Here is a 13,735-nt window from a genome sequence, read left to right as displayed (position 1 = left end):
CTGCCCTCTAGTGGTCAATATACAAAACTAGTGACCTTTAACATGCCCAGCTTCCATTTCAGTTCTCTGGCATAAAACAGGCTCGTGCAGTGTCTCTCAAGGTGGGTTGGAAGGCAGGAAGGAACCCCCAAAGGTGGTCTGAAGAAGATGCTTTGACAGGGTCATAGAGACGAAAATGTCAGCTGTTGTCATTGGTTCCACAAAAAAAAAAATCAGGTGTGAACTCAGTTGATAAACTCTGGCTTGGATGAACTCCAGTTGGATAGTGTGGATAGTCCCATTGAAGGTCAACTCATGAACAGTCTCGGTCCACAGGAAACCGTTCCAAGTTAAACAATGCAGAGGCCAATAGTTTTCACATGTTAAAAAGGAGAAATACCTTTATTTTTTTAAAACCATTAAAATAAATACTATACAGAATCCAATGTAGAAAAGTTATCACATGGCTTCTGTCTGAGAAGAGTTAACAATTCCATCACATTTTTTAATAATAAATTCATTTAAAAAATAGCACTGATCATAATACCCCCAGGAATATCTCCCGGTCTCCCTAACCTCCCCTAACCTCCCCCATGACAGGCATTTTTTAAACAAAGAAAACACGAACAACGGAATAATAATCTCAATATACTCAAATCATCTGCAGTTTGGTCCTTTTTTTCACGTCAAAAGACCTCGCCCCACATTTCCATGAGGTAGGTTACACTGACGCCAAAGAGAAAAAAAAAAACGAATTCGGAAAAAACAAAAATATATCACGAGCTAGAGATGAAAATTCCAACGAGTTCAGACAGTCCAGAAAAGGCAAAATCCTTCGCCAAAAAACAAAAAATAGCATGTGCGTTTTTGCCCCGACGCGTCTGAACCTTGAAGTCGGCATCGGAAAACAAAAAACGCTACCTTCACGACTTATACTCTATGCAAATTAAGCAGTATTAACAAGAAATCGCACAGCAGACAGGAAAGATCAGAAAAGGGGGGAAAACAACTCAATTCTTGATCAATTTTTCTATACAGTTTATTGAAGATGATGCCCCTGTATGTGTAAGCACCCCAAGCACCCCTCCAAACATGAGAATTAATGGAGCTTTCTTTTGTTGGAGACATAATTTTTTGTTGGAGACATAAAGGAACGTGATTTCTGTCAAGTACATTAATGCTTGCTATGACAAATACTATTCCGATTGTATAAAGCCCTAATCAAATGTTTTCAAAGTTAGCCGACCTACAAGCTTTAACACCACACAAAACTGAAACGTGTCGCTTTCAGGACTCGTTAGCTTGTAGGTAGGCCATCTTTGAAAACATTTGCCAATGGCATGCCCAAAACAGGTTCAAAGTGGTTGACACTTTCTAAACACCCCCCCAAAAAAAAAGTCCAGATTTTTTATCCTGCTCTAAGTTCGAATGCGATGCAGTCTTCAATTCCTTCAGTAAATATTACTTCAACAATTGGTCGACAATTTTATTAACCACCATACCGTTTCAACTCAGTAAGTATCAGTCCTTTTTTTCTTTTAAACAACAAGTTTAGAAACTAATTTGGTCTCAAAGTTTTTTGCGTTTGTTGAGCGCCATCGGGGGGGTCAAACATTGGCATGGCGACAAACGAGATCTTGCATTTGTTTTGGGGGAAGGACAAGGTTTTGGCGGACTACGTGGGGATTCGGGATGAAGCGCAAAATGAACTCAAGGCGGCCTCAGCGGCATAAATGTACTAAGGCAGGCAGGCAGACAAAGCAGGTTACAGAACAGCCCATCCTTGCCCAGATTAAGATGGCCAGAAATCTTGTGAAATGCAATAACAAGGAAACTAGGATCAGAACTACAGCCTTCCATTAACAGTTCGTGGGGGGATGCTGATGGGGGACAAAGTGTGGGGGGACAGGAGTGCGGGGACAATTTATAGTCGGGCCAGAGGCGGCTCTCGTGGCGGCAGAACTGGGATCAGTGTGAACTAAAGGGTCAAATTGGAGAAAGATGGGGAAGGGGGGGGTAGAACCAAACGCCGGGCGGAATCTTCGTTTTTTCACTCTTCTTTTAGATGAGATCGGCGACATTCATGGGCATCTCCTCCACGGTGGTGTTGTAGAAGGTCTCAATGTCTCGCAGGGTGCGCTTGTCGTCCTCTGTCACCATGTTGATGGCCACGCCCTTCCTGCCGAAACGACCGCCGCGACCAATCCTGAGTGGAGAAGAGGGTGGATGCGGGATGAGCATTTGATCGGTACAGTGTGGCGACATGGCAATACACTTGGCTACACGGTAATACTACAAACTTTAGGCTTCGATAAAGACCTACACCTATAAACCACTTGAGCTTATAGTTCGGCTACGTTCTTTATGAAAATGCTCAACACTTAAGACAAATAGTAGTGTTGTGTCCACTGCATGAACCAGCCTTGGCTCACTGAGCAGAGCTGACTGGGATTAAAATGGACTGCTTTGTCTCTTCCCCTGCCAGATATAAGACGCTGTGACACCAAGGGACACTGCCTTGCCCAGTGGCAGGGGGCAAAAAGATATCTCTTAACCCATTTAGACCTGGAACCCCTATACATAACTACACCTTTCAATTCAGGAACCCTTTTGGAGTCGTTGTTGCCATGTACAGTATATTACATATTTTTGTAATTTTTTTATCAATATTTGAAGTTTTTTGAATCTGCCTCAGGTCTAAATGGGTTAATTGGCAAATTACCAACAGATGAATGCAAACATTTCTGCTGATTTTATCAGCTCAACTACTTTGCTACATGGTTATAACACTACAGCTTTAGGCTCTGATAAACACCTCAACATTTTCATAAAGTAGCCCAACTAAACTCTCAACGCTTGCGACATGTTTTGAGGTTGTAAATGTGTTTGCCCCAGACATTAGGGAAAGCAGTCTCACATAGTTAGTCAAGCAGAGATCTCTGCCTACCGATATGTCTGTTGACATCTAAATTCAATGAATGCTTAAAAATGTGCGGAAAGAGCCAATGAAAATACTTTAGGGAGGGTATGATATGATTCACTTTCTAAAACAGTGGGCATACGTTTGTTGGCAGCCAGTCGTCACGCTTGTTCTAGCCCACACATTGGCTTCAGATGTCCAAAAACATACCCTGTAGGCGGAGATCCGATTGCCTCGACTAGACTATGTTTTAAAGTGGTTAAAGAGCTTACCTGTGGATGTAGTTCTCTCTGTTGGTGGGCAGGTCGTAGTTGATGACCAGGGAAACTTGCTGTACATCGATACCTCTGGCCTGAGGACACAGACAAGCACATTCTATTAGGCACTGACAAACATGCTGTAACTAGATCCTGTACTTTAGACTGGAGACCGTCCTTGAATGGCTCCAAAAAAAAATCTGGACGGTATAGTCCCATCTACCAATATGTACAGAGGATAAACTTTCCTTTCAGTCCCGATTAGAGTATTGCATGAGGTCTGGTGGTGTATTGTCATCAGGGTGTCGTGTAATTTGTCATGTACATCCTTATTCTTAATTGGGATCTATATGAGGCAATGCAATGACTATGTTGGAGATATGTATGCAATGAATGCTTCTGTTGAAATCCAATTAACAAGGGTTTCAAAACAACACGCTGCAACTACAAAGAACGCACCTATGCCCGTTAGCCATTACTTTCACATCAACAGCTTACTGGGGTAGATGACACCAAAATCTAGATGCCTTTTCCTCGCTACAATCTAGCCAAAACTTACATTACCAGACAAACCGCATCAGTAAAACAATGACCTCACCCTCTAGAATGGCAGTGTAAAAACTTAAGACTTTGAGAGCGGGGACCACAAATGTCCAGAATGTTATTTAAATTGCATTAGTGTAGTCTGCTGTTAAGTCATGAGTAGGGACGGTGATGCCCTGTCACTGTGGAGAGCAGACGTGACACTCTACCAAAGAACATTCAGTCCTTCACCAGCACAGCAGCTGGGAGGAGAGGGAACCTTGGAGAGCCAAGTGGAATTTATGCTTGGGTGACAAAGCGTCGACATGAGACTGGATCAAAATGACGCATTCCAGTGAAAATGCGACACTTTTGGAAACGCATCATTTGTCAGGTGACAGTGCATGACACTTTTGCCCAAGCATGAATTAGCCTCTCAGCATTATTTTGTCACAGAATACATGCCATCAGGTACACATTTTTACAAAAATAAGCCCCATATACACCCACTTCACTTAACTGATTGGGTTACACCAAAGATCTATACTTGGTCCCCTACTTTTCCCCTCCAAACCAAATCTTTGCTAAAAATAGCCGATTTACAAGCGCACTTAGAGAGTGGGCATTTTCGCCAAATGTCCACCCACTAGGCATGTAACGATTTATCGTATATCGATTTAAATCGATTCAAAGTGGTGACGATTTAAATCGATGCAATAAAATATGACATCGCGATGCAACCAGCAGAGGGCGCAATCGAGTCAGACTCCTTGTTATCCGCCTACTATTTTGTCCCCTCAGGGCCACCATAGCTGCCTCCGTGGGTCTCTTCTTCACTCACTCAACGGCAGGCTATGAACGGAGAGTGGGTTTCACGTCCTCTCAGGCTATGAAATCTAAACTAGGCGATCGCACTGCATAAAGAGGGAAATGTGCGTCGCATGTAAACATGTTTATTTGATTGATGAAAAGCCCAAACTATACCGTTTACCCCCTCCCCCATCTGACAATATTGTTAGCTGTTGTTAGCCTGTCTGATTTAAACTCTGTAGGAAACATATATACAACTGATAGGCTTCTAATGAAAACGGCTAATTCTGGAGCGCCTCGGTGCGGCTGCCGCTGCAGAGTACAATGAATAATAATCTATATGAATAATAATAATTTAACAATTGTATCAGACTGCTGACAACGTCAAACTCCTTTCAACACTGTCTGTCAGATATATAGCGAATTACATTGATATTAATCAATTAATTTTTAATCTAATCTCATTTGGAGCAGTTTAAAACAGTTAACCTTATTACATAAATGTGTACAGAATGCTGAGAATATAGCATAGATAAAAATATACTTGTAAATCCCAAGCTTGGAACAAAGGCTAAGCCTTAATTTGTTTATTTGAAGGTTTTCTTTATAATGTATTTCATCTGGGACATATGTTTTAAAATTCATTTATTTCATAATACTTATATATTTAAAGTTATTATTTTACAGATAAAAAAGTATATGTCTTAATGTGTACCTTACAGTTAATGCATGTACCTCATGAATAATAAAAAAGGCTTAATTTCATATATTGAAAAGAGGACGAGAGAAAATACAGTTGTTAAAAAATACATGATTTTTGTAAGAGAAATAATCAAGGTTTTTCAGTAATTTGTCTCGAAAATAAATGTGCTTAAAAATCGTGAAAAATCGTATCGTGAACCTCGAATCGTGATTCGAATCGTATCGTGAGTTGAGTGAATCGTTACATGCCTACCACCCACTATGACATGCCCAGAATAAGGATACTAGGTCAAAGTTCTCCAGCTAGAACTTTATGAGCCATTAGTGAGCGCGACTGAAACTTAAGGAATCAGATGACCCTTGGTCCTACTAACTGCCTTTATAGACAAGGAAACTTGGTTATTAAGTCAATGTTCTGCATAACAGGAAAGATAGGCTGGGTGTGTCTGTTCCTGACTTAGTGCCAACTTCCACCACAGAGACAGTTACTGAGAACTTCTGGTTGTTATTTATCGATTTTAATAAAAACAGCCAACTATGCCAATTTCTGCCAAGCAGAGTTCCCCTAAATAAGCTATTCTTTAAATAAAAACCTATATGTATACAACTCTACTTCAAAAATGTTGTGCCCACAAGGGATACAGAGTTAGTGACGTACCAGAAGGTCAGTGGTGATGAGGACTCGACTGGAACCAGAGCGGAACTCCCTCATGATAACATCCCTCTCCTTCTGGTCCATGTCTCCGTGCTACAGGACAACAGGGGGAAGAGAAAGAAGCACCATTCAGCATCAAAGACACGGTACATACACATGTGATCAAACTATGCACAACAAGAGGGTTTTAAAAAAAAGGACTACAACACAGGACACCGCCAGAGAAACATTTGTTAAAATAAGTGATTGCATCCTTCTGCTGAAGGACATAGGGTCATGGAAACAACAATTAAGACAATTAGTTTTGTGTCCACTGCATGAACCAGCCTAGTCTCACTGAGCAGAGCTGACTGGGATTAAAATGGACTGCTTTGTCTCTTCCCCTGCCAGATATAAGACGCTGTGACACCAAGGGACACTGCCTTGCCCAGTGGCAGGGGGGCAGAAAGATATCTCCTAAAAAGAGTCCCAAACATTTCTGCTGATTTGATCAGCTCAACACTAAATGACCATTCACTTTTTTTTATTTCGAAATGTTCCATCTTTGGAACCCCAATCTACACCTGCCGTTGAGAACCAGTGATCTAAATAAAGCATCCAGGGAGGTCTTACCAGGGCGGAGACGGTGAAGTCCCTGGCGTGCATTTTCTCGGTGAGCCAGTCCACCTTCCTCCTGGTGTTGATGAAGATGACGGCCTGGGTGATGGTCAGGGTCTCGTACAGATCACACAGCGTGTCCAGCTTCCACTCCTGTGAAGACAAACTCTCGTTAGGACTCATGCAGCCTCGGTATACTTAGTCGTACGAAAGAAAGACTTGATTAGATGCCAAATAAGTACCACGTAAATAATTTGCCGTTGTTCAACTATGAAGCATGCCATTACAGTCTCGTTTTCTACTTTGTTGACGCTGTATTCAGAAAGTGAGGTTTCTGATCATGGCCCTGGAGCACCGGTGTTCTGGGACGGTCCAGGCCAACAGAACGCTGACTGGGGCCCACAGGACACCAGTGACATCCAGAGTCAGTTGACACGCATGGATATCATCACTATACAGCCAACTCCTTCAACGTGCATGCTTCTGAACATAATTTGCAAGTTTGACCACTTTAAATGCTCTAATCTTAGAATAACCAAAAGTAGCAAATCTACAAGCTGTAGTTGGGCTACTTTCCCCCCGCAACATGCTTCCAAAGAAGACAGACTGACTTCAATGGAATCCAAATGACCCAAATGACTGAAATCAGGCGCCTGAGAACTTTATCGATGAACATATCTTCTATAGTGTGACAAATGGCCAAAATAAGCAATCTACAAGCTCACAATATGCTGCTTTTGCCAAATTTTGCCTATAATTACATGCTCAAAATAGGGATGCCAGGTTGAAAAGTTAATGCAAAGTAATTTCATAACAAACTTACAGCACTTTTAAGTGAGGAGGTCTACCTCCAACACCAAGTCTTCTGCTTACTAAAGGCCCAGACAGCCCATAGTAAGATGCACATTAGACTTATGTTAAGTCTGAGGGCAGCCCAGTTTTCCCGCCCGTCTTATCAGTGAGAGCTGATAGCTCATCACTGATAAGACTGGCGGGAAAACAAATGTAACTCTTTGACTGACAGCTGTGCCTTGTTAGACTTCTGCCGTGCGTTTCTGGAAATTGTACCTAATGTGGCGAAATTATGCCTAAACGGGCAGAACTATGCCTAAACTCATCAAAACTATGCCCAACGTAGGGAAATTATACCTTAAGTGAAAAAAGTTACATCGAGAGTGCCAGTAAAATAGTACCCACCTCCTTCTCCACATTGATGTAGAACTGACGGATACCCTCCAGGGTCAGCTCCTCTTTCTTCACCAGGATGCGGACAGGCTCACGCATGAACTTCTTGGTGACCTCCAGCACGTCCGCGGGCATGGTGGCAGACAGCAGCACAACCTGGAGAAACAAAAGGGAACCATGGGTCACTGTGGGTGCTGCTTCCAGCGCAAACCTGAGAAAGGAGAGGACGCCTTTGAAAGCCCGGAGCCGACTTGGCCTGATTTATACTAAAATAGCCGATCTACAAGCTGCGCAACACATGATTTTATTTATTGGGGGCCTGACAATGCATAATCATGTATAGATGGATCAGACATAGGGTAAACACAAGATGTTGCAAATGAAATCTGACATATCGGTGAAATATTAGACTTGCCAATTGCACTCAATCACGTGCCTTGAAGTAGTAAGTCACTGTCAACCATTTGTAGGCCCTTGGTCTTCAAATGTGAAGTCAAGGGAACACTACAAGAGAAAGGGTAGTGATGTTTGACACCGACTGGCAGGTAATGCTTGAAAGTGTTGCATTTTGTTTTATCATGTCGACTGCTGTTAAGTCGTGAGTAGGGACGGTGAGGCCCTGTCACTGTGGAGAGCAGACGTGTCTCTTCGCTCTACCAAAGAACATTCAGTCCTTCACCAACACAGCAGCTGGGAGGAGAGGGAACCTTGGATAAACTAGTAAATCTACTTGTCTTAGCATTGTGGGTTCTTGTCAAAAGTAACTCTAGAGCACATATCATTCTTCACGCTGCACCACATACCTGCGTGTTGCTTCCTAATTTCTGGAAAATCTCGTAGATCTGGTCTTTGAAGCCTCTGCTCAACATCTCGTCAGCCTCATCCAGCACGAACATCTTGATGTATTTTGAGGCTGGGAAGTAACAGAAAAGGCAAAATTATCATCACGCACCAAAACAATATACTTGACCCCAAAACATCCAAAAAACACATACATGCATGCAATATTTCACCTAAACCTGAAATAAATCCTTGATAGATTCCAAATAAGTCTTACATTATGTTAACTTGCTGTTCAACTAATCTTTATAGATGCTGTATTCAGAAAGTGAGGTTTCTGATCATGGCCCTGGAGCACAGGTGTTCTGGGACGGTCCAGGCCAACAGAACGTTGACTGGGGCCCACAGGACACTCAGTGACATCCAGAGTCAGTTGACACGCATGGATATCATCACTATACAGCCAATATTCCACATAATGAACACATCTACTATAACAAAAAGGGCATTTCAACCTCCCTCGCCTATAGAGCTTTTTCAGAGGCAGGTTAAGCCCTATATACACCGATTAGATGAATAGTAAATTACCAATCACATTGAGCGGCTTATTTGAGACCAGTCAATAACTAACATTATCGGCACATTTACTGACAACCTTGCATGCATGAGGTAAGCAAATCAAGTGGACTTACAGAGGAACTTGCGGTTGAGCATGTCGAAGACACGTCCGGGGGTTCCCACTACGATGTGTGGGGCCTCGGCCTGGAGCTTGGTCACCTCGTTACGGACGTTAGTCCCACCGATACAGGCGTGGCAGCCAGCACCCATGTAGTCCCCCAGGGCCAGGATCACCTTCTGGATCTGTTAGGAGTTATAGAGAAGACACACAATGTTACCGCCATGTTATCGCACCTTTATTTACCGCAGTCCATTTGGTAACCGGACGCCACAAGCCTCAACCTAATCCTCCGCCCGTGGAGACTGGCCAAGGGACAGTCACCGTCAACCAATGTAGGCTTTAAAAGTGTTGCATTTTGTTTATCATGTCGTCTGCTGTTAAGTCGTGAGTAGGGACGGTGAGGCCCTGTCACTGTGGAGAGCAGACGTGTCTCTTCGCTCTACCAAAGAACATTCAGTCCTTCACCAACACAGCAGCTGGGAGGAGACTCAGGGAACCGTGGATACATATTAATAAAACTACTTTTCTTAGCATCGTGCAAATAGGGACAGTCACCGTCTGTGCCAACAGCAGCACTCACCTGCTGAGCCAGCTCCCTGGTAGGGGCCAGGACCAGGGCCTGTGTGCCCTTGAGCTCCACATCAATCTGCTGCAGGATGGAGATGGCGAAGGTAGCGGTCTTCCCCGTCCCAGACTGGGCCTGAGCGATCACATCGTAACCTGGGGACAGAGGGGAGACACTATAACCGTCTGCCGTTTCTGCCTTTTCACTTACTACGGTGTTACTTGCTGAAAATAGCCGATCTACAAGCTTGACGCATTGCAGATGTGACACTGAGCTTTTATGGCATTTTTGGTACATTAAGTTATTTTTCAACATTTTGTTTTGTGTCCACTGCATGAACCAGCCATATCTCACCACGCAGAGCTGACTGGGATTAAAATGGACTTCTTTCATTCTTCCCCATGCCAGATTTAAGACTTAGTGACACTACAGGACACTGCCTTGCCCAGTGGCAGGGGTTAGATTTCATAATAAATCATCTCTAAAAGATACAATTGCTAAAATAATCCTAGCATTCATTCAATGCTAAAATAATCCAAAGCATTCATTCAATGCATGTCATCTCTTTATGGCAATCTGTCCAGAGCCTCTACGGGTTGCCAAACATAAGCAGTATCAACATGACCCGAGTGTTAACTTGTTCTTTAGCAAGAAATGAAATCCACTTACCCTTGATACAAGGGATAATGGCTCTCTGCTGGATGGCAGAGGGCTTCTCAAAACCATAGGCGTAGATTCCCCTGAGCAAATCCTCGCGCAGGGCCATCTCATCAAAACTGTCCACGATCTGGTTCCAGTTGCTCTGCGAGAGAGAAGGATGAACGAGGTAGAAAACACATTAGAACAAGTGTCAAGGGAAACGGTCGGTTGAAAACCCATTAGAAACAGGGACGGCATCTTTGGCATTGGTCATTCAAAAATAGTGGATATACAAGGCAGCTCAACTAATCTTTATAGATGCTGTATTCAGAAAGTGAGGTTTCTGATCATTGCCCTGGAGCACCGGTGTTCTGGGACGGTCCAGGCCAACAGAACGTTGACTGGGGCCCACAGGACACTCAGTGACATCCAGAGTCAGTTGACACGCATGGATATCATCACACACATCATACAGCCAATATTCAACATAATGAACATATCTTCTACTATAACAAAAGGGGTAATTCAGACAATGCCCCCTCGCCTATAGATCTTTTTCAGAGGCAGATTGAGCCACTCAAAACACATCACATTGAGCGGCTATTTGAGACAATGAGTCAATAACATTATCAGATTTACTGACACCTTGTGTCGCAAGCTTGTACATCTGCCATTTAAAAAAAATATGTGCGCAAACTACTGATTTAAAAGGCATTTTTCTTAATGGGTTCAACATAGGAAATGTCTACCCAGTATTACAGCTCAGGACTATGCAGTCAGGCTAAAAAAAGGAAAATGGTTTTAAAATATGGCAGGACATACCTCAATGATTCCATCTGGCTCCATGCCCTCGGGGCCATTGTCCCTGTCTCCTCTGTCTCTGAAATCACAAGAGATGGGGAGCCATTAACTCCTGGGGGTACATAATAGCTACAGGATCTCTCTCTCTGTGTGTTCCTTTGCAGCAACACACACTCACACGAAACCAACGCAATCTGGCATCACATTTCAATTTCCTGAAGTACATACATAACACAAGCTACTGTGGGGTTAGATTAGGCAACAAGCACCATGACTCACTCAGTTGGGTCAGAGTTGAAACTCCTTTTTAGCAGCACAATGAATGAAGAGAGGGACAAAGTGGGGTTAATAATGAACCTAATAACATCTTTAGACATCCATTGCGGGGGAAAAGAAATGCAATCAACAAGACAACGGATGGATCACGGCCTGGTTTCTTCTCTTTTTTTTAACACCAGTCCGCCATTTTTTATTCACAGTATTCAAGATGGTCGTTTTCACAAGGACTGAAAAATGCCGATGGGAGGCTAACAAGAGGGCGCGGTGTTTTATTACGCAAACATGTAAAAAAGACAAAGCAGACATATTTGACCTCAAGGAACATGAATATATAATGTTTTGTTTGTACGGAGGCCTTGGTTCTTTGTAAAGAAACACGGGTCACAAAGTAGCGTCGGGCCTTTAAACAAACCATCCGTCCTCTTTCAAAAGGAAACGTCAAGTCAGCGGAAACCATTCAACTTGACACCAAAATAACCCATTCATTCACACCATCAGCCATTCACACACCGACCATCAGCCATTCACATGCCATCGCTTCGCCAAAAAGACAAAAAAAAGCCAACAAACGCTCCGTTTCTAGCAACATCTTGCGGCCTAGTCTAAAGTGCTACGCCTGAATCTGTGACCCAATGAATTCCGCGACTACAGGAGGGCGATATTTTTTAAGATTAAGGTATATTCCGTTGAGAGAAAACAAATGCATAACAAAACGTAGCTGCCATACAGACATGAAAACACGCGTTACGTTTTAAAAACGCATCACACGCCAAACAAAAGCAGATTGACATTTAACACCATGTTATTCACACTCGCGCCAACAACAACGAACGCATTCCAACAGCATGCGACACCTAGCGGTCACACAATTCGATAGCTCACCGCTTTCGGTGTGTCCCCCCGGCATTGTCCTCCGCATTAGCTCGGGGAGCTAGCATTCACGTTCTCACGGCCATGTGCGACCGTAATTAGCGCAAAGCGGAGTTTAAACGCGTCCCGGACGGTCACAGCGGCAGCTATAACCGTCTAAACAGGTACGATCTGTCGAATTAAAACATTAAACCCGACGTTATGGGAGTTATTTAATCAGATATTAAAGGGACGGGAACGCTCGACCAGGAAGAGAAGGAAGGCCCCAAGCCATCATTCACGTGTTCTCCTCGCCGAGTCGCCGGGTGCCGGTTCATTATTAATTAAATTTATTTTACACGTACAGATCATCACGATCATGACACTCTACATGTCGGCATTAACACAAATAACACGCCTGAACCGATTAATTCACCTATATGCGTCGATCAATCATATAAAGATTCCGGGAAAAGAGTTTTTTTTTTTAGTTGTGAAAAAAATATTTAGACAATATATAGGACGCTACGGTCCAAGGGATAAATCCACGATAACACAAAAACACGGAGCGATCATTAATTGACTAAATGTCAGTCGGATGGTTTTATAGACGAGGCGGGGGCGACGATCGAGCCATCATCATCCATCCCGGGGCCGGCGTTATTACTACAGCCAAACCGTCACAAGAAAACACTAAAATACAAAACATTCCGGCGGCCAAAACATTCGTAAACAATCTCCTATCATCCCGGTTTTTGTTAGTAAAAAAATAAACCCCACAATAGGCTCAACAACGTCCCGGCAGGTTGGGATAAATCACAAAAACACGGTCTCTCACCTCTCTTCATAGTCGGCCGACATTATTACAAAGGAAGAAAACCTGGCAGGGTTTTATTATATATGTCTACGTGGTCCGCTGCGGACGCTTCCCATTGGGCCGCGACGCCGTCAGTCAGCCGTGAGCCCGCCCCTGAGCCCGCGTGATTGGATCCAGACCGCAAACAAGCTCGGCTGCTCCGTTTTCACCACGACGTGTTGCGTAGTTTGTGGTGCTCCGTGCAGCCCGTGGACGGACGGGGACCCGGTTTCGTTTGCTTTAACACAAATACACGTAATACAAACTTAAAGATAATTCATAAAAATATCAATAAACCTAATAAGACTTAATAACGAGTCTAGAATATGTTCAATGTGTATAGCCACAGATAGCCCCGCTCATCCGAGATGCCGTGGCTTGATAAAACGAACTCCCACTGGCAGATGGGGCGGGTCGTTCGTTTTTTTCGCTTCTTGACGTCTAATTGGTCAAAGCGGACAAAAAGGAGCGTTTGTTTGGCTGTTAAGTTGCCCGTGCTGTTGTCTGTTGGGCGGTTCTTTTCTTGGCTGTTTCGTCACCGATGGCGGTGATGTCACATCATCATGACGTTAATGACGGGATTCACTCATTAAAAGGCAGATGGATTGAGAAATAAATAAGGTTGATGTTATCTCATGAGTCACACTGGCGTCATCGTCT

The 13,735-nt window shown here is 43.5% G+C and overlaps 2 protein-coding genes across 3 annotated transcripts in view; both read right to left on the bottom strand.

Moving 5' to 3' along the window:
* Positions 1 to 13,735, bottom strand: part of sh3tc1 (SH3 domain and tetratricopeptide repeats 1) — a 254,841-nt gene that overhangs the window by 44,118 nt on the left and 196,988 nt on the right. The gene's annotated exons all lie outside the window — the stretch shown is intronic.
* LOC308102088 (eukaryotic initiation factor 4A-I) lies at positions 994 to 13,092 on the bottom strand. Of its 2 annotated transcripts, none has more exons than XM_080451686.1 (11): positions 13,058 to 13,092; positions 11,113 to 11,170; positions 10,321 to 10,453; positions 9,667 to 9,806; positions 9,100 to 9,268; positions 8,431 to 8,540; positions 7,640 to 7,783; positions 6,458 to 6,595; positions 5,849 to 5,938; positions 3,172 to 3,251; positions 994 to 2,185 (listed from the first exon to the last, which is right to left on the bottom strand). In XM_080451686.1, the coding sequence occupies exons 1-11, from the start codon at positions 13,078 to 13,080 to the stop codon at positions 2,041 to 2,043; spliced, it is 1,230 nt and encodes a 409-aa protein (XP_080307812.1). In that variant the 5' UTR covers positions 13,081 to 13,092; the 3' UTR covers positions 994 to 2,040. The 2 variants fall into 2 exon arrangements, with proteins under 2 accessions (XP_080307812.1, XP_080307811.1); XM_080451685.1 differs by lacking the exon at positions 13,058 to 13,092 and adding an exon at positions 11,371 to 11,483.

Source organism: Gymnoscopelus braueri, assembly GCF_963280865.1.
Source record: "Gymnoscopelus braueri genome assembly, chromosome: 15".
Lineage (NCBI taxonomy): Eukaryota > Metazoa > Chordata > Actinopteri > Myctophiformes > Myctophidae > Gymnoscopelus > Gymnoscopelus braueri.
This window is presented reverse-complemented; position numbering and strand designations above follow the sequence as displayed.